This window comes from Marmota marmota, unplaced genomic scaffold (assembly GCF_001458135.2).
Source record: "Marmota marmota marmota unplaced genomic scaffold, marMar, whole genome shotgun sequence".
NCBI classification, from domain to species: Eukaryota; Metazoa; Chordata; class Mammalia; order Rodentia; family Sciuridae; genus Marmota; species Marmota marmota.
In genome coordinates, this window is record NW_025999977.1 from 384,485 (window position 1) to 412,083 (window position 27,599).

The following is a 27,599-nucleotide window of genomic DNA, read 5'->3' on the forward strand; positions in this document are numbered from 1 at the left end:
GTAATGATTTTGAACAAACCCACAATAAAAAACTTTAAAAAAAAAAAAAAACCCTTTTCAACAAGAATCCCTCAGGCCCAGGACCCCTAAAACTATGTAATCAAAAAAAAAAAAAAAAATCTGTTATGAAAAAGGACATATAACCCCAGACACTGCTGAGATACAGAGGATTATCAGACTTCAAAAATTTATACTGCATTAAGCTAGAAAATCTTAGAGACACTGATAAATTCCTAAAGACATATGACCTACCCAAACTGAATTAGGAGGACATTGAAAATTTAAACAGATCAATTTTAAGTAAGGAATATGAAGAAGCCATCAAAAGACTACCAACAAAGAAGAGCCAGATGAATTCTCAGCAGAGATCTATCAAATCTTTAAAGGAGAATAAACAACCAATCCTCCTCAACATTTTCACAAGATAGAAAAGAAGGAAATCCTTCCAAATTCATTCTATGAAGCCAGAATCACCTTGATACCAAACCAGACAAAGATACATCAAGGAAAGAAAACTTCAGATCAATATCCTTGATTAACATAGATGCAAAAATTCTCTTAATAAAACACTGGCAAATCACATACAAAAATATTTTTAAAAGATAGTGCACCATGATCAAGTGGGGTTCATCCCAGGGATGCAAGGATGGTTCAAAATACAAAAATCAATAAATGTTAATTCACCACATTAGGAGACTTAAAGACAAGAATCACATGATTATCTCAATAGATGCAGAAGAAGGATTTGACACAATACAACATCCATTCATGTTTACAACACTCAAAAAATAGGAATAGAGGGAACACATTTCAACATTGTAAGAGCTATATAAGACAAACCTAAGGCCAACATAATTCTTTTTTTTTTTTTTAAGAGAGAGAGAGAGAAAAAAAAGAGAGAGAGAGAGAGAGGGAGGGAGAGAGAGAGAGAGAGAGAATTTTTTTAATATTTATTTTTTAGTTCTGGGCGGACACAACATCTTTGTTTGTATGTGGTGCTGAGGATCGAACCCGGGCTGCACGCATGCCAGGCGAGCGCACTACCGCTTGAGCCACATCCCCAGCCCCCAACATAATTCTAAACAGAGAAAAACTGAAAGTTTTTAGAGGGAACTCTAAAAGCAAGAATGAGACAGGGATGGCCAATTTCACTACTTCTATTCAACATAGTCCTTAAAACTCTAGCCAGAGCAATTAGGCTGAAAAAAAGGAAATTAAAGGGATACGAATAGGAAGGAAAAGAACAGCTCAAACTATCTCTGTTTGCCAAGGACATGACTCTATGTTTAGAAGACACAAAAAACCCCACCAGAAAACTTCCAGAATTCAAATGTATTCAGGAAAGTAGGATGTGAAATTAACATCCATAAATCAATTGTGTATCTATACACCAATGATGAATCAGCTGAAAGAAAAGTTAGGAACATAATCACATTCACAATGGCCTCAAAAAAGGGATCAATCTAATAAAAGAGGTAAATTCTATGAAAATTACAAAACACTAAATAAAGAAGTTGAAGATGACCTCAGAAAATGGAAAGACCTCCCACGTGCTTAGACAGGCAGAATTAATATTGTCAAAATGGCCTTACTACCAAAACTGCTATACAGTTTCAATGCAATTCCCATCAAAATTCCAATTATCTTCTTCCTAGAAATAAAAAAAGGCAATCATGAAATAAATCTGGACAGAGGCCAGAATAGCTAAAACAATCCTTAGCCAGGAAAGTGAAGCAGATGCATCACAATCCCAGCCCTTAAAATATACTACAGAGCTACAGTATCAAAAACAGCATGGTTCTGGCACCAAAACAGACAAGAAGACCAATGGAACAGAATAGAAGACACAAAGACAAGCCCACAAAAATAAAGTTATCTCTTACTGAACAAAGGAGTCAAAAACATACATTAGAGAAAAAATTAGTTATTTTCCAACAAATGGTGCTGTGAATAAAGGAAACTACAGGCAGCAAAATGAAATTCAACACCTACCCTTCTCCCTGCACAAAACAAAATTCCTAGATGGATCAAACACATAGGAATTATACCAGAAACTCTGCATGTAATAGAAGAAAATGTAGGCCCAATACCTGCGCAAACTGGATGAGGAACTAACTTCCTTAATAAGATTCTGAAAGTGCAATCAAAAAATCAATAAGTTGGATGGAATCAAACTAAAAAGCCTACAGAATGGGAGAATATCTTTGCCACCTGCACCTCAGATAAAGCACTGCTTTTCAGTATACCTAAAGAACTCAAAAAGCTTAACACCAAAAAACCCAAATCATCCAATCAATAAATGGGCAAAGGAACTAAACAGACATTTCTCAAAAGAAGAAATACAAATGGTCAACAAACACATGAAAAAATGTTCAACATCTCTAGCAATTACAGAATTGCAAATTAAAACTACACTGAGATTACATCTCCCTCCAATCAGAATGGCAGTTATTACAAATACAAGCAACAATAAGTGTTGACAAGGATGTGGGGAAACAGGCACACTCTTATATTGCTAGTTGGACTCTGGGAAGCAGTATGGAGATTCCTTAGAAAACTTGGAAAGGAACCACCATTAGACCCAGCTATACCACTCCTCGGTTTATACCCAAAGGACTTTAAAACAGCATACTATAGTAATGCAGCCACATAAATGTTCACAGCACAAAATTCACAATAGCTAAATTGTGGAACCAACCTAAATGCCCTTCAAGAGATGAATGGACAAAGAAACTGTGGTATATATACACAATGGAATATTAGTCAGCATTATAAGAGAATAAAATCATGGCATTTGCAGGTAAATCAATGGATTAGAAAATATCGTGCTAAGTGAAGTAAGCCAATCCCAAAAAAACAAAGAAGGATGGGGTCAAGAAGCAATATTCAGTAGATTAGACAAAGGGGAATGAAGGGGATAGGAAAAGGAATGAATCTGACACACCTTTCCTATGTATATATATGAACACACCACAGTGAATCTCACCATTGTGTACACCCACAAAAAATTAACTTTAAAAAAATAACTATGGCCAAGCGCAGTGTCGCATGCCTATAATCCCAGCAGCTCGGGACACTGAGACAGGAGGATGCTGAGTTCAAAGCAAGCCTCAGCAATCATAAGCACTAAGCAACTCAGTGAGACTCTGTCTCTTAATAAAAATACAAAATAGGCCTGGATGTGGTTCAGTTGTCCAGTGCGCCTAAGTTCAATCCCCAGTTTAAAAAAAAAAAAACTATGGGTAAATGGCAGAAAGATCAACAGAGGGAAGGGAGTGAGGTGTGGGGAAAGGGAAGGAGAAGGAGAGGTACTCAGGTCTGATTTTGAATAAGATATATTCCATGCTTTTATAATTATACCAATATGGATTCTATTGTCATGTATAACTAAAAAGAACCAATAGAGTAGAAAAAAGTATTCTAAAATATAGATAAGAAAGTAACTTTTATTATAATTATTGACTAAATTTTGTTTTAATTTTTTTAATTTAAAAATATCAGAGAGAGGCTCAAGTTGTGGCTCAGCGGTAGAGTGCTCACCTACCATGTGCAAGGTCCTGGGTTCAATCCTCAGCATCACATAAAAACAAATAAATAAAATAAAGGTATTGTATCCGATTACAACTAAAAAATAAATATAAAACAAATCAGAGAAAGTGCATTTCATCAAAACTAAAAATGCTGTAGTTCAATTAATACCATCAAGAAAGTGAAGAAAACCCATGACTTAGGAGAAAAAAAAAAAAAGTTTAAGCAGCACACCTAATAAGAGACTTGTACACCCAACATATTTTAAAAAACACTCAATAAAAAGATAAATAACCCAATTAAAAAATGGACAGAGGATCTAAACTGACATTTCTCTAAAGAATAGCCACAAAACACCAATAAACCCAAGAAAAGATGCTCAACATCTTTAACCACTAAGGAAATGTAAATCAAAACCACAGTTAAGATATCTCTTAACAACAACCAGAGTGATTGTAATCAAACAGACAGGAATAACAAGCATTGTTGGGATGTAGAGAAACTTAAATCCTAATATTGCTGAAGGGAATATAATATGATACAGACTTTAGGAAACAATTTAGCAGTTTCTCTAAATGATAAACACAGTTCCAGGAACCAATAAATAATTTTACTCCTAGCAAAAAGAAAGAAAAACTCCATACACTAAAGCTTGAACATGGTTTTCATAGCAGCCTTATTCCTAACAGTCAAGTGTTTATATCTATTCTATCAATTATGGAATGGATAAACAAATGTGATAAATCCATACAATGGACTACTATTTTCAGTAAAGAGTACCAATTCATGCTATAACATAGATAAACCTTGATAACATTATATAAGTGAAGCAAGTCAGTCACAAAAGACCGCTAACTGTACTACTGCATTTACCATGAAAATGTCCAAAATACGCAAATTTATAGAAAAAGTGGATTAGTGGTTATGTAGGGCTAGGGGTGTTGAAGAGATATGAAATGAGAAGTTATAGCTAATTGGGTTTCTTCTGGGGGAATGAAAATCTTCTTAAATTGTGGTGATATTTGCACAATTTTGTGATTTGTACACTTTAGATGAGTAAATTCTATGGTGTGATATTTCAACAAAGCTTTTATAATAGATAGATGGCTTTAATTTGCATTGTAAATACATCATTTTCCTTCCAAAGCTCTAAATATTTGGAGTTTTAGATATTTATTAGTTGTACTTATTATCTATCTGAACACAAAAAAAGTAAAGGAGTCCTTTCTGGTCCAAGACATGAAGAGCTTCATCACTCCTATCCTCACAATGTAAACTTATTTTTCACAGCTCTGGAGGCTAAAAAGTCCAAGATGAGAGTGCTGGCATATCAGGGTTTGGTGAGGGCCTATTCTTCATACACAATGCTATCTTACTGTGTGTTCATATGGTAGAAGAGGAAAGAAATCTCTGTGAGGTCTTGTTTATAACTGACACAAAAAAAGCCCATATGATCCAATTTCCTCTCTAAGGCTTCACCTCCTAATACTATCACCTTGGGAGTTAGGATGTCAATATATAAATTTCAGGGTATAGAAGATCCCCATAATTGGGGAATGAGATTGATCAAATTACGTTATGTACATGCATGAATACAGTATACTGAATCCTTCTGTTATGTATAATTACAATGCATCAATTTTAAAAAGTTAAGCAAAGCCATTTGATAAACATTTTATATAACTGGAAAGAAAAATAATTATTTGAGCCAAAGAGGACAAGAGTGGATGCATATAATCTTGTAGAAAGGAAACTGAGGGGGATCGATTCTGAGTCAGAAAGTAAGATTATCTGCTAAGAGAGGAGGCAAGTGGTAGAAGTAGGTCGGTGGGGTTGAGGAAGGTGGCTTAGAAGACTTAGAATTTATGTTAAAGTCAATATGAGATAGAGCTGACTGAGTAAAAGGATTGGCAAGTAATTCTGAGAAGTATGCTAAGGCTGGAGATAATGATTTTATACTGCTGTCAGCCTAGGGAAGCCTAAAAACCTAAGGGGCTGTTGGTGTTAGCCCTGCAATCCAAAGGCCAGAGAACCTGGAGTTCTGATGTCCTAGGGAACATGTCCCAACTCTCGAGAGAGAGAGAGAACAAATTTGCCTTTCCTCTCCCTTTTTGTTTTATCCAGGCCTCAGCCAACCAGCAGGGCTCATACTGGTGAAAGCAGATCTTCCTTATTCCATTTACTTATTCAAATCTCCTCCACAGACACCTTCACAAACATAACCAGAAATAATACTTTATCAACTATCTAGGTATCCCTAATCAAGTTGCTAGAAAATTTATAGCAAGGTATTTTTCACAAGCTAACCATAAGGAAGACATTTACTACCTCCTTTTTCTACATACCTGCTAAATGTTGGGGAGTCTTTGGCACAGTATCAAGAGACACCCTCAACATTCTGAGATTTGAAGCATGGTAGTCTGACTCTCTGATTGGCTCATGAGGATCAAATGGAGGCAAAACAGATGAAAAAGACTCACAAATGCTCAGATTAGAATGAACTACCTAGGAAAAGAGAAAAGAAGAAAAGATTAATTTCAGTCTTCACCTGTTAAAAAACAAACCTCATTATTATAAAAAATGAACTCATAGTAGTCAACATTTACTTATAATCAATATACTCAGCTCTGCTGAAATCATACACATTCATATATACTTAATTCATATATATTCATATATTGTTTGGTTTAGTCAAAGTCTGAGAAGATCTACAAATCATCCTGTGGGTTTAAAATCTGCCTTATAGAATATTACAGATAGTAGGCCCAAAAGTCTTCTGTTACCTAAGTTTGCTCCTTATAATAACCACCATTAAAATATTTGAACCATGGTATTATTCTTGACAAGCTCAAGAATTTTCTTAAGGGGAGAAGTGTGCTACGGGGAAAAAAAGAGTAAGAAGTACAGACAGAACAGTAATATTTCAAGACATTCACAAATATTTAGAGGAAAAATCAGAGCATCAAAGAACTACAAGAGTGCTAATTTATCAAACCCCAAAAGTCCTCAAACTTCATGAATCAAAAGTAGCTGGGAGCCGGGCACAATGGCACATGCCTGTAATCCCAGAGGCTCCAGAAGCTGAGGCAGGAGGATAGCAAGTTCAAAGCTAACCTCAGCAAAAACGAGGCACAAAGCAACTCAGTGAAACCCTGTCTCTAAATAAAATACAAATAGGGTTGATAATGTGGCTCAGTGATTGAGTGCCCCTGACTTCAATCCCCAGTATCAAAAAAAAAAACCTAGGTGGGAATATAAATTGATAATGAAGTAAAAGTTAATTGCTGAAAAGAAGTCCCTAATGTTTCAGCAGATCCAAATATTTTCTTGCTAGAAAATACAATCATTATTGATGACTTTAATACATAAACATGTATAACTTTTCACCAAATTCAAAGTATACTCACATGAAAACATATACAACTTTTACGTTTTTAAGTCCCTAAAAAGATTAGTCTAGTTATACCCTCTCAGGAAGGCGTCTAAAAATGCACATAAGCACAAAGTGTTCTATCTCTATCCTCTTTTATCATTTTTGTCAATTCTCAGGAAGTTGTCAGGGTGTGAAAATGAATATTCTACATCTACTACCTATACAGTTTTCTCTAGATTAGTAGTTCTCAAATGAGGAAGATCTTGCACCTTGCAAAGGGATATTTCACAAGGCCAGGAGACATTTTTCACTGTTATGACTTGGGGAGAAAAGAATACTGCTGGTATCTAGTGAGTAAAGGCCAGAGATGCTGCAAGACATCCTAAAATACACAGAATAAACCCCTCCCTCCCAAGAAAGAATTACCTAATCCAAAATGATGCTGCTGCCAAGGAACCCCGCTCCACATACAGCACTGTTTTCAATTATCCCACTCCTAAGCAACTCTTTTGAAATATAGTTCATTAATATAAACATATATGATATACATAGATACTGTATGTGTATTTAACAGTAGTTTTTCACCTCAGCTTCAAAATATAAAAAGAAACTTCTTTTATCATGATGTTGACTTCAATAAAAATTTCATTATAGCAAAGCTTCAAAACATAGAACTATTAGAGAAAGTAAACCAAAATAAAATGTAGAGTGAAAAAAGATGGCAAGTATTGAAAATATAAAAACTTCATTACTAATTGAAAATTGGAGGAATCAGGAAGAAAATCTCAAGATTTGTTTTGCTTCCCACACTTAAATCCACAATGAAGAAAGAAACAAAGATGACAAAGAAACTAGAAAAAGTGCTAATATTTCTATAAGAACTTAGGAAGTCAACTTTCATCTGATCAGTCTGATTATTTTTATATAAAGTTGAAATTGAGACGATGATAATCTTCACAAGAAAACCTCATGTAAAATACCATAAGGGCCTGACTCAAGGCAATTAATATTAGGAACCAAAAAGAGATAATACCATCTATACAGAGACAGGCATTTAAATCTCGAGAAGAAACTAGGTGTACAAGCAGGTAGGGAGGGAAGGAAAGGGAAGAGAAGGGAAGGGAAGGAGGAAAAGAAAAAAGGAAGGGGAAGAAAGAAAACAAACAAAGACTGAACAAAACAAAAAAACAAAAAAAAAAAAAAAGACTGAACCTTATGTAATTTTTTGAGTTAACCAAAATAAGTGATATTAAAATCGTATTTTATTACATACTGCTATCAAGAACAAGGAGAAACTTGTTACACACACACACACACACACACACACACACACCAAGCAGCATCTGACAGTGAAAATGATAGAAGAGTAGGAAACCACTTGTAACAGACAGGCACCATAAGTGCTCTATACCTTACCTTATTTAATATAGAAATATATGGGATTGATTAGATCAGGAAAGTCAGCCTCCAAAGTCATTTGCTCAAAGCACAAGGTTTAAGAAAGTAAATGAACTGGATTTTTAAATTTTATTTATTTATTTATTTGTTTATTGTTTAAATATTTATTTTATTAGTTTTAGGTGGACATAATATCTTTATTTTATTTTTATTTGGTGCTGAGGATCGAACCCAGTGCCTCACGTATGCCAGGCGAGCAGGCTACCACTTGAGCCACATCCCCAGCCATTATTTTTTTTTTATTTTAATTGTATTTATTTATTTATTTTTGCACTACTGGGGATCAAACCCAGGGCTTGAGCATGCTACGCAAGTTCTCTATCATTGAGCTACACTTCTATATCCTTATCCTTAAAAAATAAATTGACTGCAATTTGACCCCAATCTTTATGTCCTTTTCACAGCTCTAAGCTATATCACAAATAAGTAGCTACTCAATCACTTAGAAGAACAATTAGTAGATATCAAAGTAAGTAAAGGAGTATGAATGACTAGTCTTAAGAGACAGATAAGGAGAGCAAGGAAAAATCCAAGGAGCAGGCAAATCCCCTGAATGCATGATGAGCCATACAGAAAGAGTACTATCATATCTGGTATGATATGATTTCTTTTTCAAAATAAAAATACTTGAATATTCTAATACCTATTTCAAGGCTTATACACTGATTGTTTCTTGGCCTTTTTTAATATATTTTTTTAGATGTTGATGGGCCTTTTTTTGCTCATTTATTTATATGTGGTACTGAGAAGCGAACCCAGTGCCTTACACATGCAACCACTCTACCACTGAGCCACAACCCCAGCTCCAACTTCTTAGCCTTTTGGCTAAGATCAAAGCCAATACATTGAAAACCAGCAGAAGGAAGCACAATCATTTGAATGTCCCTGTAAATGCATCTAATCTTAACACTGTCCCAAAGACTTGCTGCTGCATGACATGAATTAGGATGCCTCAAGATAAAAGGCCTATGAGCTCCAAAAGATGCTCTTTCCAAGACACCACAGAAATTACTAGGTCTTATGGTTTATAAAACATAGACATTTCTTTTATGCCAGCCTCTAACTTAATGGAGCATATTGATGGATATCAGATGAAGACCAGGTTACAAGTCGCCCATTAGTGTTACGGGATATTTAATAATAGGTCCTTTACTTTCATTATCATCTTTTCACTAAAATATTCCTTTACCCAACAATAAGAAATGTCAAAGAGAAACACTTACAGGCTTTTCAAAATTGCTTTCCTCCTCAGATAGTAGTTGTGAAGTATGTTGCCAGGGCAGAGAGCTATCACAAAGATCATCAAGCAAATTCTCTAAAACTTCCAGCTCACCATACTCACCAGTCAAATCATGTTGATCACATGTCTAGAAATAGTAAAAAGCAAAATAAAGACAAATACAATTTCCTGAAATAATACCTGAAAAGACCATGTTTCCCACAACTATCATTTTTTTTTAATTTTGTTTTAGTTGTAGTTGGACACAATACCTTTATTTTATTTTTACGTGGTGCTGAGGATCAAACCCAGGGCCTCACATGTGCTAGCAAAAATTCTACCTCTGAGCCACAACCCCAGCCCCCCAACAAGTATCATTTTATTGTGTCTCACCTCTCTTTGTAGGTCAGCAACACTTTCACTGCATACAACATCATTTTCGTCTAGGCTACAGCATTCAGTATCATTATCCATAGTAATGTCATCAGAGTCAGCCTTCTCCTGCAGTTCCTCTACAAAACAGGAGTCATTTTACATAACTCTATGTATGGTAAAAATGGAGTTAGTTCCCACAGGCCAAGGTATTTCCCCTTGGTCCATATCAGCTTTCAGCAATGTCTCTTGGCTGACTACAATTAATGACGCATCATCAGTCAGTGGTAAAGCACCTAATGACTTTGCATCACACGCCACCGAGGTTGCTGAAAAGCTGCTTCCTACAGCTGCAAGAGGACCTTCAATGACATTACTAGAGTTTACATTCTTACCCAAATTATAGTCTGAGGAATCAGCAACTTCTTCAAAGGTTTGCTGCTTTGAATCTTGTAAAACCAAAGAATCTGAAGTTGATACTTTCATTGAATAAATAATGTTTGAAGATCCTACCTTCTCTGCAAGGTCAAGAGCAGAAACAGACTTTATCTTCCCAGTGGGAAGAAATGGTTCATTGCATATATCATGCTGAAATACAGCTGATTGTGTTTTGCCAAGACCAACAGCCTGGTCGTAAGGTTTTCCACTTAAAAAAGCAGATGACTTAAGCTCTGGAATAACAGAAAGTAGCTTAATGAACATTTTCTGAGGAGAATTAAGGGGTGATTTTAAATTTGGATACCAACATAGGGAACTATTATCATCATTATTTTTATGCAATAATGGTTGTGAAACTTCTGGTTCAAACTCCCCAGAAATAGACTGATAATTTGGAAACTTAAGTGTATCAAACAAAGAGTTTTCATCAATATAATTTAATGAGGAAAGATCTGGACTTTTTGATTCTCTCTTGTGGCTGTCATCTGTTAAAGACTTACTGATGCCATTTTGGATTTCACTTACTGTACTCACTTTCTCGGAAGGCTCAATAGAGGCAATAACTGCCTCAAAGGCTACACTTTCAGTAGCAATGACATTTTTCTCACCAAAAGCAGATGTTTCCTTTTGGTTTCTTTCCTCTTGAAAATACAGTTGTACTGACGTCTCATCCAAGTTGGATGCAGCTGTCTGAAGGGGACCACCAGAAGCCTCCATCTTAGAGATATCATGTCCTCCAGAGAGTATATGTGCTTCTGAAACTTTTACAGAATTATCAGGAACTACAACATTCCCAACATACTTTACATCTAAAGATCTGGGATGCACCTCTGAAGATAGCAAATTATTTGTAGACTCCTTTTGTTTAAAACATTGAGATAATTCTTTCTGCAGACCTCCTTCAGTTCTTTCATATCCCTCCAAAGAATTCACCTTTTGTTTCACCTCATTCTCAGCAGAAGAACTTAAAAACACACTCTCAAAATTATGACTATCAGATGTCAAGGGAACTGCTTTTCCTCTTCTTTCCAACAAAACTCGCAAGAAAGAATATGACATTTTATTATCATAAGCAACTTCATGTGGAAAAGAAACATGGTCCATATTGGTTAGACTTGGTTCTGTCTGCTGTAAAGGCTCCTGTTCCCAATGCACATGTAAACCAGAAGCATTAAAACTGTCACTTCTTTTAGGAGCTATATTTTCATCACTAATATCAGATAAAGTTGAAACTGAAACTTGATCTTTATCAGCAAAATTGTTTCCTGGCTGCTGTATGTCTTTTTGTGTCTTCCATGACATATATGAACAAAGAGCATCATAATTATCAGAATCTTTGGGGATTTTCAGTTCATCAACAGTGTTAGATGAAGTATTCTCTTTATTATTCTCTTGTTCAGGAGATAAAAAAGAGCGCTGAGACCCAATGGCTGTGCTACCTGTAAGTACGTGCTGAGATACACTAAAGCAACTGTTAACTAAGTCTGAAGATACTTCTGAGGTAGCCTGGTACAAAGCTTCACTAACTTCCGATGGCCGAGAAAACCATTCAATGTCTTCAGTCTTATCAGGGATTCCTCTGAAAATATATAATCATATATAAATAAGTAATACCTTAATAACATTTAATTTTTAAGCACTAAAATAAAAATACAAAACTGATATTTCACTGATATCAATTTTATTTGAAAGTATGTAAAAAAACAAATTTTGAATTCCATTAAAGTGGCTAACAACAGAATAAAGCAAAATCTTTGTAAACACAAGGCGAACTATTGAAACTATGATCCTGATATTATCTCAGACTTCTCCTAAAACAAAACAGAATCTGATTTTCATATTATCAAAAAAAGTTTTTTAATGAAAAATTCAAAATAGTCTTTTTAGCTTTACTATTTTAAATATTTAGTTTATCACCTACCATGTATTAATTCATTTACCAGTCTTTTTTATTCTTGTGAAAACCATTTCAAGAGATACATTCCCAAAAAAAATACCATAGTAACTTAATCATAGGTTGACAATCAAACGTGTAGAGAACACTTTTCAATAAAGTTATTAAAACTAAATATACAGCACAAGGGCAGAGCTTACTTTTTACATTCTACGCATCTACAGTGTTGTTTGTTTTGCAATGCTGGGGATCAAACCCAGGGCCTCGCACATGCTAGGCAAGTGTTTTACCACTGAGTTATAACCCCAACCCAATATCTATAGTTTTTAATTTAAGGCGGATTTTTCTTTCAGTTCTAAAAACAGAAGAATTATATTCTTGAATAAGTTTAATTTTGTTTTAAGGAATTCCAGACTTTTTTCCCATTATGATTACTCTAAAGGACTTTGGAATATGTTATAAAACTTCATATTCACAGACAAGGTAAAGGGTTGGGGTTGGAATTGTTGTTCAACGGTAAGTGCTCACCTAGCAAATGTGAGGCCCTTGGGTTTAATCCTCAACACCATATAAAAATAAATGATAAGTAAAATAAAGGAATTGTGTCCAACTACAGCTGAAAAATAAATATTTTTTTAAAAAATAGAAATATAAATCATTAAAAAAAGAGATTAAGTAGGCAGATTCAATACCAATTGATCAAAATGAGAGTGTAGAACAAGTAATCTAGAAATGAATACTTTTTTGAAGAATGAAAGTAAGAAGAAGGGAAGAAATGATGGTAGCACATGTATGAGAAAGTTGATAAAAAGGAAATTACAGTGTGCCTTATAATTAAAATATGCCTTAAATACTAGAATATAAATTGGAAATTATTTTAAAATAAACTAGTCACCTGGCACATCTCTACACATACATTACCATGCCAAATTAATATACACATTTACCACCTTACTACCACCTTCAGAGTGTGTACTAATATCTTACCTCTAATTCAAAGTCCTGCCTTGGCCTGAAGTCATAAATATTAGAAAAAACTCATGATATGAGTAGAAAGGGTAGAGGAAAATAAATAAATCATCCTACCTCAGAGGTGCAAAATCTAGTTGACTTTGGTGAAATAAGGAATCAGACCCAAGTTCCTGGTCTTGTGTCAAACACGTCAGCAAAGGCAAATCAGGAGAAGCAAAGTTATCCTGTATGACTGTAAAATTTCAAATATAAAAAATGCTGAGCAATATAAAAATGGATTGTTTAGCTTACACATGTAATACTTTATAAAGTACTTAAATATACTGCTAACTGGACATTTCTACAATCATTAGAATAAAAAAATGATAATAGCAGCTACGATTTATTGGGCCTAGCAAGATCCAGACACTTAACATACGATATTTCATTTAATCCTCAGGACAGGTACAATTATATCTACATAATACATGAAGAAACATAATTTCCAAACTTAAAAAGTATTATGGAATCTGGCTGGGCACAGTGGGGCATGCAAGAAATCCCAGCGGTATGGCAGGCTGAGGCAGGAGGATAGTGAGTTCAAAGACAGCCTCAGCAAAAGCGAGGCACTAAGCAACTCAGTGAGGCTCTGTCTCTAAATAAAATACAAAATAGGGCTAGGGATATGGCTCAGTGGTCAAGCACCCCGAGTTCAACCCCTGGTTACCCACCCTCGGGGGAAAAAAAAAAAAAGTATTAAGAAATCTATTCACATTCAAACAGCTTAAGTGCCAATGATATTTGAACCTAAGCATACTAACTTTTAGCCAGTACAACACTATTTGTTTCATAACTATTTTGAGTGTTTCTTTCAATTTTAAGTAATATAAAGACATATCCATTACATCAAAGTGTGGCCAAGGAACTCCTAGGTCCTAAGACACTTTTAAAAGATACCTAGATTTCAAAATTATATTTTAAGTAATATTAAAATATAATTTGCCTTACTCACTCTCATTCTCTTAAAAGGGAACAGTGGCATTTTCTATGACATGTATGATGCAGCAACAGATTGAATGCAGAAGTAGTTATGAGTATCTTGCTGTCTTAAGTAAAATAAGGCTACTCATAAATATTTTTGCTTTGGAAAATAATAATTTTCTACAAAACTGCACTTTGTGTTAATATACAATGAGGAATTTTCAGCTTTACTATTTTAAATATTTACTTGCTATTTTTAAATGAATCATTAAATATTTTCTCAATTTCTGTTTTAAGAGGATTGGAGTTATGGCTCAATGGTAGAGCACTTGCCTAACATGTGAGGCTCTGGATACGATCCTGAGTACCACATAAAAATAAAAAAATAAAAGTATTGTGTTCATCTATAACTAAAAAACTAAATTAAAACATAAATTTCTATTTTAAGTCCCCTAATGTGGAAATTATCAATAACCCACATAAACAAAAGCTTGTTGGAGCTACCAATAATTTTAAAATGTGTCAAGGATGCCAATTACCTAAAAAGTTTGAAAACTATTGCTTTAAAGGAAAAAATTCTTGTGATTTCCTGTCAACTTCAATCATATTCATGACAATGCCCTTAAACACCTATGAACGAGGAACTGGGAGTGCACCTCAGTGGTAGAAAACTTGACTAGCATTCATGCACAAGGCCCTGGGTCAAATCCCAGTGCTACAAAATAAATAAAGTTAATTTTACAATACGCATAAACTAGGTACTAAGTTCTTACTCTTTATAACAGTTGTACAATACAAAACAAAAAATTAGCCATGCGTGGTCATGCACACCTATGGCTCAGGAGGCTGAGGCAGGAAGATCACGAGTTCAAAACCAGGCTCAGCAAAAGCAAGGCATTAAGCAACTTAGTGAGACCCTCTCTCTAAATAAAATACAAAATAGGGTTGGGGATGTGGCTCAGTGGTCAAGTGCCCCAGAGTTCAATCCTCTGCCCCCCTGCAAATTAAATATCAATGGAAACAAAAAAAAACTTTATTACCAAAACAAAATTCTATTTAAAATTATCTTGATGAGTGGTATTTTGCTAAGCTAAATTGCTTTCTCAATATGATGCAATAATGATTGCCACAGTATAATTTCTTAATTTCAGAATGCCTGCAATATTGCTAGGTGCAGTGGCTCACACCTGTAATTCCAGTGGCTCAGGAAGCTGAGGCAGGAAGATCACCAGTTCTTAGGTGAGACCCCATCTCAAAATAAAACATAAAAAAAAGGGCTGGGAATGTGATTCAGTGGTTAAGCACCTCTGGGTTCAATCCCTGCTACCAAACAAACAACAACAACAAAACCAGAATTCCTGCAATACTATGTATAAAAGGCAGTCTCCACCCTCTCACCACTGTTTACCTTGAAATTACTGCAAACCAAGTGTTATGATTTGGATATGAGATGTCCCCCACTAAGCTCACTGTGACAGACAATGCAGAAAAGCTCAGAGATGAAATGTTAGATTATGAGATCTGTAATCTCATCGATGGATTAATAATTTAAATAGATTACTGGGTAGTAACTATAGTCAGGTCACTAGGGGCCTGCCCTTGGGGATTATATATTTTGTTCCTGGCTCCTTTTGATAAACCCAGCCTAATTCCCTCTTAAGATTGGAGGCCATCTTGCCACAAAGGCATGAAAAGTTAATTTCGGCTTTACTATAAATTACTGCAATTTCTAAACTTGCTTGGAATGCCTGCCTGTGCCTTAAACTCACCCATGCCTGGCTTTCCCTGGCCAGATAACAACCCTCTCTGAAGCTCTAATGGCGCCTCATAAATTCCGATGTTGGGATCTAATTTACTCCCTAAGTGCTGAACCAGTAGACCATTAACCAGCCTTTGGGTTATACTTGTCAAAATTGTGTTATCTGTAAGTTCTCAAGACACCCCCCTTTTTTTGTAACTTTCTGGACTATAAAGCTGTGCTCCTAGAGCTGCTGAGCTGTCTTCTGTTCCCACGATTTTTGGGAGAGACAGCCCCAGATGGTCTGAATTACAAGCTTGCTTTAATTTGATTTCAACTGGAGTCGGTGGTCTTTTCTTTGCATTGTGGTTTAACCCTTTATGCTCTACTCAGCTAAGCACTTTTTCACCACTCTTCTGCCTGATGCTCTGACTCACCTTGGGCCCATAGCAGTAGAGTCTGACCATCCTGCACTGAACCTCTGAAACTATGACCCCAAAGAACTCTTCTTCCTCTAAAAGTTGTTCTTACCAGGTATTTTAGTCATAGTTTAAAAAGCTGACATGCCATGTTTCATAGAGCCCTTCACTTTACATACCCATGTACTCTAACACTTTTCTATCAATTTATTTATTTATTTATTTATTTATTTATTTATTTATTTATTTCAGTACTAGGGATTGAACCCAGGGGTACTCTACTACTGAACTACATCTCAGCCCTTTTTATTTTTTATTTTGAGATAGGATGTGGCTAAATGGCTCAGGATAGCCTCAAACTTATAATCCTTCTGCCTTAGCCTCCCAAGTAGCTAGATGTGCCTGTATACTCTCATACCCTTGCACACTTTGTCTATCATAACTCCTCACACTCTTGTTTTCATTTTTGGTCTGTTTGTTTTCCATAAAAATTGTCAGCTCTACCTCCGCTTTGTTCACAGATATATCCTCAACGGTTAAGCTAAGTATCTGTACACTTAGTAGATATTCAAAACAGAAGTATTTATTTACTGAATTAACTAATTAAAAATGAGAAATTGATAAATACTGATGTTACCATCAGGAACAACTGATTTTTTTTTCCTTTGGCCTTTGACTTAGAAAAACAGTCTTAAACTTTCAAAATAGATGTCCTTTACCCCTTGAAGAATGATGAAGATTTTTTAACATAGTCACCAAATATACTAGGGTTAATGCTACAGGGGGGAACCTTGGGCAAGTATAAAAATGTATTGTCCAATTAAATGCTGAGCATTTAAAGAATCTAAGAATCTTTTCTAAAAAATATTAAGAGTTCCTGGGGCTGGGACTGTGGCTCAGCGGTAGAGCGCTTGCTTAGCACATGCGAGGCCCTGGGTTCAATCCTCAGCACCACATAAAAATGAATAAATAAAATAAAGATATTGTGTCCAACTACAGCTAAAAAATAAATATTTTTTAAAAATATATTAAGAATTCTCCTTAATCAGGTTCCAAACCTACAGAAATCCATATTATCTTTTATTTTTACTTTTCATATAATATATATTTTATGAGATGTATTTTTTTAATTTTTTTAGTTGTAGATGGGATATAATACCTTTATTTTATTTATTTTTATGTGGTGCCGGGGATCGAACCCAGTGCCTCACACATGCTAGGCAAACTTTCTACTACTGAGCCACAACCCAGGCCCTATGAGATGCATTTTTAAGAACTACAAGTACCACTGAGCACGCAAGGCTTCTAGCTACATAAATATAGCTTATTCATATCCATCAAAATTTTTTCCCTTCAATTTTTAAATTTGTTCTTTTTACATATAGATAACAGTAGAGTGTATTTTGACATACATAAATGAAGTATAATTTCGCATTCTTGTGGTTATACTTGATGTGGAGTTACACTGGTCATGTATTCCATATATGAATATAGAAAAGTTATGTCCAGTTCATTCTATTGTCTTTCTTATTCCCATCACCCCTTTCCCTTCATTCCCCTCTATCTAATCCAATGACCTTCTATTCTTCCCTCCCCATTCCCCTTATTGTATGTTAGCATCTGCATACAGACACAACATTCAGCCTTTAGAAATCCTTATTATCTTAAATAACTACCTAAGTATAACTAAGAAAGAGCAAGTAATAAATAAATTATAAGCAGCATTTCAGCATATTGTTAAATATTTAACACTATTCCAAGATGGAGTTGGAGAGTTAACCCAGGTAAATAGGAAAATGTATTTTCTAAAGGAACAGGCCAGAGTTAACAAGTGATAAATCTCACATGCATGGCATACATATGTGCTTAAGTGGTATGGCCAAGCCTTTTTCTTACACCTTTCAACTGCTTATTTCCTCACATTTAGACAACTGTTGACAGCCTTGATTTCTCTTTTATTTAACCATTCTGTCATCATCAGTGATATTCGCCACAGGTGAGAAACTAAATACCCAATGACAGAATTAATGCATAACAAAATAGTAAAATGGAATATACTCTAGCCATCAGATCCAGGGATCTACTCAATAATTTTAAATGTTCTATTTTATCTCCAGTAAGTGAGAAACTGGAATTATACTACTTTTACATTTTAAAACATTACAGAAGTCACAGTATAGTCTCTTACCCATACTAAAATTTATTACGGAATTTTGCTTGATACTTTGCTGTGACACAAAACTCACTTTTTGTTGTTGTTATTAAGCCTCTTTTAGAAAATCCTTTCTTATATCAAATTGAAAAAAGCCCCCTATAAGTGCTGTATTCTCATTTTAACTCCTATAAACATGTCTGCAAACATTTTTTGCAAAGACAGAGTAAATATTTTAGGTTTTGTTGGTCACAGTGGACTATCACTTATATTTTGTTTTTACAATCCTTTAAAAATAAAAATGGGTTTGTAGCTCAGTTGGTAGCACATGTGAGGTTCTAGGTTTGATCCTCAGCACCACATAAAAACAAATAAATAAAATAAAGATATTGTGCCTGTGTACAACTAAAAAAAATATTTTAAAAAATAAATAAAAATGGCTAGAGATATAGCTGTGAGGCCCTTAGGTTCAATAGCAAGCACTGAAACAAAAAAAGAAAGAAAGAAAATAAAAATAAAAATGTAAAAACCATTCTTAGCTCACAAATACTACAAAATCAAGCCTTGACCTGGGGGTTTTCATTTAGATTCTTGCCCTACAGACCATTATAACACTCATCCTAGGGTACTACTGCTTTGTTATTAGGTTATCTTCTCAGAAAAAGTGGATTTCATCGATCTATCCATAGAATCAAACAAGTAGACACTTAAGATACTTGTTACATAAATAAATGAATAAAAAATAATAAATGAATTGCCAGGGAGGGAGAGGGGAAGTGCTGGGGAGTTATACTGGCTAAATTATATTGTTATATTGTGTGCATGTATGAATATATATCAACAAATCCAATTACCATATATAACCCATAATGCACCAATTTTAAAAATGTGGGAAAAAAATGAATTGCTTCCTCTTTAGCATGGCAGCCTTTCAAATATTTGACCATCCTTTCCCCTTACCCCACCCCTTTCATCTACTATGATTTTCACCTCTCCAACAACAGTACTCTAATTTTGTCAACATGTTAAAATGTGGACTTAAATGACTTTAATGATCTACATCATAGAATACTTTAGCACTAACATCTTGATTTAGATAATATAAGCTTATGTTTTAAAAGAACTTGCTGAATCAAATCCTATCACACTTCTCTACAAAATTCTATAAAATCATTTCAGTTAATCCCTTGATGATGTGAAAGGTGCATAAAAATTTATCTTTTTAAAACTAATAAAACTGTTCTAAACCTAAACAAAGGAAAGTAGTAAGATCTACCTGAGTTAAGCCATTTAACCTCTTTATCTCAGTTTTTGGTCTCAAAGCTGAAGATAATAACCTAAGTTTTAAAAAATTCTCAGAATTGAACAAGATAAATACAGACAATTGTTGGTTGGTTTTGGAAACATGTAGTCTCCACTGCTGAGAGAACCAGTCAAAGAATAATATCTCCATTACCCAAGAACAACTCTACCAATTCAGGAACTGAAGAGGCATACCCACTAAAGAGGAAGTGCACCTTTCTGCTTTCTATGAGCACTGGGGCATGATAAAATGAAGGGTAAATGCACATTTGCCATAACTAGACCAGCTGGCCAGTGTAGAAAACAAAAAACAAACGAATCCCTTTGAGTAGAACTCTATAAAGCTCCTCAACTCAAAAAGGATTTACTTATGTACAGGACTAACAGTCCCCCAAAAACTACTTTACAAATATGAGGTATTACTATTAGTTAAAAAATACAAAGGCATTACCTAGCAATGGAGAACATAAGAGATTTCTGTTTCGTTCCTTTACATGTTCTTCTGACTGGGTCAATATACCTTCCTCCAAAGACGGGAACTCTATCACTTCAGACCCTTCCGCTCCAATGTTAATTCTGGTCTGTGATATATCCAAGCTTTGAGAAGAGTCCATTTCTTGAGGAAAATAATTCCAAGATTCTGTTCTCTATAACAGTGATTTTAAAGGAAAACATGCCACATCATTAAGTGAGTTAATATACATATTAACATTTAGATTAAAATGTCCATCCATGAGTATTTTATGACATTCTCCTAAATAAGTGGAAAAAGTAAAGCTGTTCTTTCTGTGTTTCTTACGTTATTAACTACACTTTCTAATACTAATCATTTCTTAAAGTCCTAAAGAATCGTTGGTGTTTCTGCTATGTTTTAAGTTAGTTCTGTTTCTGCTGTGTTTTAAGATAGTTCATTAAATCAATGGATTTGGCTCTAAATAAGAAAATTTTAGAATTTAATTACAACAAAACTGAAAAATTTTTCCAAACATAAAGGTACAGTACTCTCTACATGTGATCACTTTACTAGTTTCTAGTATTATGGTATCATCCATGAATAGTGATGCATTTGTATCTTTTTAAATACTTATTCTTGCATTAGCAGCTTGATTCAGAATTATGATCTTTAAACTATGGTAAAAGACTAGTATTCCTACTTTCAATTCATCACACTAATAATTTATTAAAATTAATAAGCAATAATGAACTATTTTTAATTAGTAAAAGTAACTAGAAAATGTAATTTAAAACTATATAAACCCTAAATATAAAATTCAGGCTTAAATATTTGATTTCTAGTTCTTAAAAACAAAAACAAACCCATAAAATTGCTGTCAAACTGCTATAAAAGTTTCCAACAAACACTTCCTCTCAATTTCTATACTTATTCTTTTTGACCAGGTCGGGTGGAGTTGGGGAAGTGGTGTTGGGACACAACTAGGAATTGAACCCAGAGGAGCTTAACCACTGAGCCATATCCTAGCCCTTTTTTAATCTTATTTAGAGCCAGAGTCTCTCTGAGTTGCTTAGTGCCTTGCTAAGATGCTCAGGTTAGCTTTGAACTCAGGATTCTCCCAAACTGCTGGGATTACATGCATGCACCTCTGTGCCCAGCTGTACTTACCTCTTTTTATTTTCAGTTGTAGATGGACACAATATCTATATTTTATTTAATTATTTTTATGCGGTGCTGAGGATCAAACCGAGGACTTCACATGTGCTAGGATGTGCTACCACTGGGATACACAACCCCAGATCCTATACTTACCTCTTGACAGAACAGTAACAAGCAATTCATGAACTGGCACCACATTAATTAGTATCATTGAATTAAAGTTGAATTAAATACTGAAAGTAACCAATTTTAAAGGTGTTTTCCTCTCATGTTTGATATTAGTTAATAAGTACATTTTAACAATCCTGCTATGAAAAGTATTCTTTCATTGTCATTTTTAAATAATTTAGAAATAAGTAGTAACTTTTATCAAACTACACTGTAGCAGCTTTCTTTTCTTTATTTCAACTTAAGTATGGCAATAAATTGCTTTATATTAAAACATCTTTGTATTGATTTATAAATTATATTTACTAACATTATTATTTTCATAGATAGTCATAAATAAGATTAATTAGCATTTTAGAATGTTTTGCTTTACTTTCTAACTTTTCTATAGTTTTTAATACAAGAAAATTTAATATTCCTTAAAATTGTAAATATTTTCACTAGTAAATTTATTAGGTCAAAGAGTCTTAGCTAATACTATTTCTCAATTCCTTCTTTAACTATACTAGTCCAGCTTTTTAAAATATAAATCTACTCATTTTTCTTTTTCTTAATTGTAATTGCTAGGAATACATTTATTTTTCCATATTTCTTGAATTTAATTTTATTATACTTTCTAATTTATTTGTTTTTCCCTTTACCATGCTTCCTCTACTTGCAGTTTTTCATTATTTATCTAAAATCTTTGGATTCAATTTTACTTTAAAAACATGGATGGACTTGGTTTTTATTATTTTGAAAATAGTCCATTAGTGGACTCTGTCTTCTTCCTTAACCCACTCAAATGCTTTTAAGAGAATATTGACATATTTTTACTTCTAGATAACATAAAATCCATAAGAACAAGATATATTATAATTTAGAAAGATTTTCACATTTTCCAACAAGACTCTAAAAAATCTTGGAGGAGATATTTTCAGTATTTAAATGCATTAGTAAAATGCTTATTTAGTAAAGATTTTAAAAGAAACTCAACTACCCACACATAGTATAAGTTATATAAATATATACAAAGAAAAAAGATTGGAAAGAAATATTTTAAAATATTAATAATACTCATCCATGGCTGTGGAACTACAGAATAGTAGACCCTTGACATCCCAAATTATCTCAACCACTTCTATGATAAATTAGTCAAATATACAACATGAAATTGATGCTAAAAATACACTTTTTACCTTTCTAATACTTGAAAATTAAATCTGAGAATAATTAATTGTAGGGTTTTTCTTCCTCTACTTTGAGAATACTCCATTCAATAGGGGATAGTGGGCCAATGGAAGGTTTTAAAGCAAGGGGATTCCAGTTATTTTGACTCTCACTATAACAAAATCTCTAGGCCCAAATCATCTCTCAATCTCTTTGACAATGACTGGGTCTCTTAGTTCACTCTTCTCATATCCATTAGTCCTCCTACCCCAACCTCTGACCTCCACAAATCACTTATTTTATTTTTATTTATTTACTTTATTTTTTTATTTTTGGAACCAGGTATTGAACCCAGGGGCACTTAACTACTGAGCCCCATTCCCATTCCTTTTCATTTTTTATTTTGAGACTGACTCACTAAGTTACTTATAACCTAAGTTGCTAAGACTGGCCTTGACCTTCCAGTCCTCCCGTTTCAGCCCCCTGAGTCTCTGGGATTATAGATATATGAGACACAACAACTGACTTACTCTAACTCTTCAACATCAGTAATTCTTTAACCTCATCAAGACAAGTATTCTACCATATTTATGCTTTTCATTATTTCTCTTATATATTTGACACATAATAATATTACATTTTATGGAATACAATATGACCCAGCATGTGTATATAATGTGTAATGATTGGATGATATGAATGGACATATCTATCACCTCCGACATGTATCTGTTTCTGTTTGTTGGGAACATTCAAACCCGTCTCCTCTAGTTATTTTGAAATATTCGCTTAACTGTTGTCAACCATAGTTATCCTACTGTGATATAAAACATCAGAAATTATTCCTCCTGCTATTCAATTGCACCCTTATACCAAATAATGATCCTCTCTCCATCTCCCTCTCCACTACACCATTCATAGGCACTGGTAAGCACTATACTATTCTTTACTCCTTCCACTTATAAATGAGAACTTCTAATTCTTTATTAATTTATGATTCTTTAATCTCACACAGATAACTATCCTATCACATTTACATTTGTCATCATGTCTTTCTTATCTGTATTTCCTTCTTTACCACTGAGAATTGATGGACATTTTTAGAATCACCACCTTACAGACGCTCTTTATCTTCTTACCTTCTCCATTGCCTTATTTGCCAGATAAAAGCTAGCAATGGCTGAAGCTTCTCATTGCCTCAATCCAAATGGCAGCACATTGCTAGAGAAACCCCCCCATTAGACAGACTGTTTTTTCTTTAAATTGATGACATTAAACCTCAAGGGTACTCAGTATCACCTGGAACTCCTAATACATTTTCTTGGTGAGTTAACTCTTTCAAGTGACTACTACAGAACTCTCCTTCCTTGGTTTGAACTCGTGACTTCATCTCCTACTCCATTATTCAAAGAACAGGAACTCCCAGGTCTTCTTACCACCATATCTACAACCCCATTGCCTACTAAGATTTCTATCTTATGATGTTAAAAAAAAAAATTAAAAAAGACTATCAAAGTCCTTCCCATTTCATCACATTGTTAACAAAAGACGTACTTTTTATTAACTTTATTTTTATTTATTTATATTTTATGTGGCACTGAGGATTAAACCCAGTGCCTCACATGTGCAAGGCAAGCACTCTACCGCTAAGTCACAACCCCAGCCCCATCATCATTTTTTCAATGATTTCCTTTCCATACTTTGAAAAATTTCTTTCCTACTTTCCTTCCTCCATTTTTCTCTCATTACTGAACCATTCCTCTCACCATGCAAACATGTTCATACTAACTTCTCTTCATAAATTTTAAGTAACCTCTGTTCAACATTCCTTTCCTTTCTACATTATGTATTTTGTTATAATGTTTCTATCATATAAAGAATTTTGGTGTTATACCTTTATAATGTCAAAAGGCCCTCAAATCTCTAAATATATTTGATAGATATAAGGGTGACAAGTTTTTGGACAAAGTTTGAGAGAGAAGGAAAGGTTGAACATAGAAATTTGGGTTGTATATGTATATTTATCTTTTTTTTTTTCCCCTCTATATTATGTTGCCTGGGCTGGCTTCTACAAACTCCTGGACTCCAGCAATCTTCCTGCTTCAGTCCCCCAAGCAGTAAGGACTACAACCATGTATCACTGAACATAGCCCAAATATATTTAAAGCCTCAATGTGGATGAGAACAAAAATATTCCAATACTTTAAGCACAAGTTAAAAACTCAAAAAGATAAATAATTCTGTTCTGGTATAGAGCAATCACACCTGTGACCAGCTATGCATTATATGTTCACTATATTCTATTTCAATTTTTTTTTAAACATCATACAAACAAAATTTTCTTCTTGCAAACCACATTTGAATCATACTCCAGCAACTTTCGAACTATAATTCTGGGATTTATGAGAGGAAGATAAAACAGCAAAGTATACTAAAAGAAAATAGCCAGGGAAGTAGAAAGAAAAATCAGAAAAACCCAAGAAAAGAAGTGATTTTAAGAAGTTATGCAATGATTAATATTGTCAAATGCTATTTATTATACCTAAGATGAAGATATTTTTGATGGTTACGGCCTGAAGAAGTATTACTGATATCAAGATGGGTACAGGCCAGGGACACTAAACATCCTGTGATACACAGGACAGCCCCCCACAATAAACAATTATTCAGCCCAAAAATGCTAGTAGTGACAAAGTCAAGAAACTCAGTTTTAGTAGAAAACATAGGCAAAAGTCTTTGTGGACTAGGATGACACAAAGATTCCTCAGGATACAAGAAAGCATAAACCACAAAAGAAAAAACATCTATAAGCCAATTTCATAAAAACTTCCATTCCTTGAAGACATGGGAATACAAAGACAAGCCAAGAGTTTCAGAGAAAATGATTACAAGATCCATATATGATAAAGGACTTGCATTTAGAATATATGAAGCACTTTACAAGCTAAACAAGAAGAAAAAACTATCCATAAAAGGAGGTGAGGGTTAAACCCTTCATTGAAGAAGAAAACATGGAAGGCAAATAAGCACATAAAAACATGCTCAGAGGGCTGGGGTTGTGGCTCAGTGGTAGAGCACATGCAAGGCCCTGGGTTCAATATTAACCTCAGCACTGCATAAAAATATATAAATAATAAAGATATTGTGTCCAACTACAACTAAAAAAATAAATTAAAAAAAAACAAAACATGCTCAGTATCATTCGTCACTAGGTAGATACACATTAAAACCACAATGTGACACCATTCATTTTAACATGGCTAAAACATTTTTTTTAAACTGACAATACCAAGATAGAGTAACCAGAACTATCATAAAATTCTGGGAATTAAAGATAGTTCAGCTACTTGTGAAACATTTTGACCTTTTCTTATAAAGTTAAATATACAATTACCATAACAGTGAGCAAATCCATTGCTAGGTATTTACTCAAAAGAAATGAAGCTGTATGTCTATTCAAAAATCTGTATGTGAACAGAATACTATTTAGCATCAAAAATTAAAGAGGACCAAATTATTGATACATGCCACATGGGTCAATCTCAGAAGCATGCACCAAGTGAAATAAGCCTGATACAAAAGTCTACACACTGTATAATTCAGAAGAGGCAAAAACTACAGGGGCAGAAATCCAATCAGCATGGGAACTGATAACTTAAAAAGGGACGTAGAGGGCTAGGATTGTGGCTCAGCTGTAGAGGACTTGCCTAGCACAGGCGGGACCCGAGTCTGATCCTCAGCACTACATAAAAATAAAGGCATTGTGTTGTGTCCATTTTTGCACCTAAAAAATAAATATTTTTTTTAAAAGGGACACAGAGAGACTTCTGGGGGATGATAGCAATGTTATATATCTCAAAGGTAATTGGTATTTACATGACTATAGTATTTCTCAAAGCTCAATGAAAGACAATATGCCTCAAAGATTGAATTTTGCTATACTTAATTTATACATCAATAACCCTGACTTTTTAAAAAGAGAGTAAGGAAAAAGGAAATAGTAAAATAGAAATAGACCACAGAATTACTAACAAAGAGGAGGTATGAGAAGGCTAAAATGGGGTAATGAGATAAAGAACACTGAAGGCTAGATCAAAGACCTAAGAATCTCAGGTACTAGATAGTACCTTAGTCCACTTTTTCTGCTGTTAAGACAAAAAAAAAATCACAGACTAAGTAATCTGTTCATTGTTGATTGACTGATTGATAGTACTGGGGATTGAAGCCCAGGAACTTTACCACTGAGCTACATCCCCAGCCTTTTTCATTTTTATGTTGAAACAGGGTTTCACTAAGGTGCTAAGGATGGCCTCAAAATGCCAATCCTCCAGCCTCAGCCTCCCAATTTGTTGGGATTATAGGTGTATGACCCCAGGCCTGTCAAAATGGGTAACTTATAAACAATAGATGTTATTTGATTCACAACTGTGGAGACTGAAAGTCCACGATCAAGGGGTTCCATCTAGTGAGAACCCTGTTAACATTATCATAACGCAATAGAAGGCATCACATAGTGGTAAAGAAATATACAAATACAAGAAAGAAAAGACTGAAGGGGTAAGCAACACAGTGTGGGCTAGAGGAAAGTTGTATTTCTTGCCACTCCATGACCCGGGTTTCAAATATCAGTTAATATTGCTTCCCTGAGAGATGGGTAAAAGAGGGATTTCACTAAATCTCAATACCAGACAGTCAGAGAGCCTTACAGACAGAACCTTTTGTATATTAAACAGAGAAATAGGCAACATTAGAGCCAAGATGATAGCATTTGTGGCAGCAATACTGCTCCTTGCTGCCACAGCTCAGAGGGAGAGAAAAAGCTGAAAACTACAATGGACGATTGTA

At 34.4% G+C, this 27,599-nt stretch overlaps 1 protein-coding gene across 11 annotated transcripts in view; it reads right to left on the reverse strand.

Annotated features, from left to right (window-relative positions):
* Window positions 1-27,599, reverse strand: part of Alms1 (ALMS1 centrosome and basal body associated protein) — a 180,538-nt gene that overhangs the window by 138,673 nt on the left and 14,266 nt on the right. For all 11 annotated transcript variants that reach the window (XR_007348008.1, XR_007348009.1, XM_048804102.1 and 8 more), the window contains exons 2-7: window positions 20,277-20,472; window positions 13,369-13,486; window positions 10,997-11,967; window positions 9,972-10,090; window positions 9,583-9,726; window positions 5,874-6,033 (exon numbers count right to left, since the gene is read on the reverse strand). Coding sequence is in view for 9 of the 11 variants with exons in the window: in XM_048804102.1 (XP_048660059.1) it covers window positions 5,874-6,033; window positions 9,583-9,726; window positions 9,972-10,090; window positions 10,997-11,967; window positions 13,369-13,486; window positions 20,277-20,439 (1,675 nt within the window). In the remaining 2 variants the exon portion in view is untranslated. The remainder of the gene's footprint in view (window positions 1-5,873; window positions 6,034-9,582; window positions 9,727-9,971; window positions 10,091-10,996; window positions 11,968-13,368; window positions 13,487-20,276; window positions 20,473-27,599) is intronic.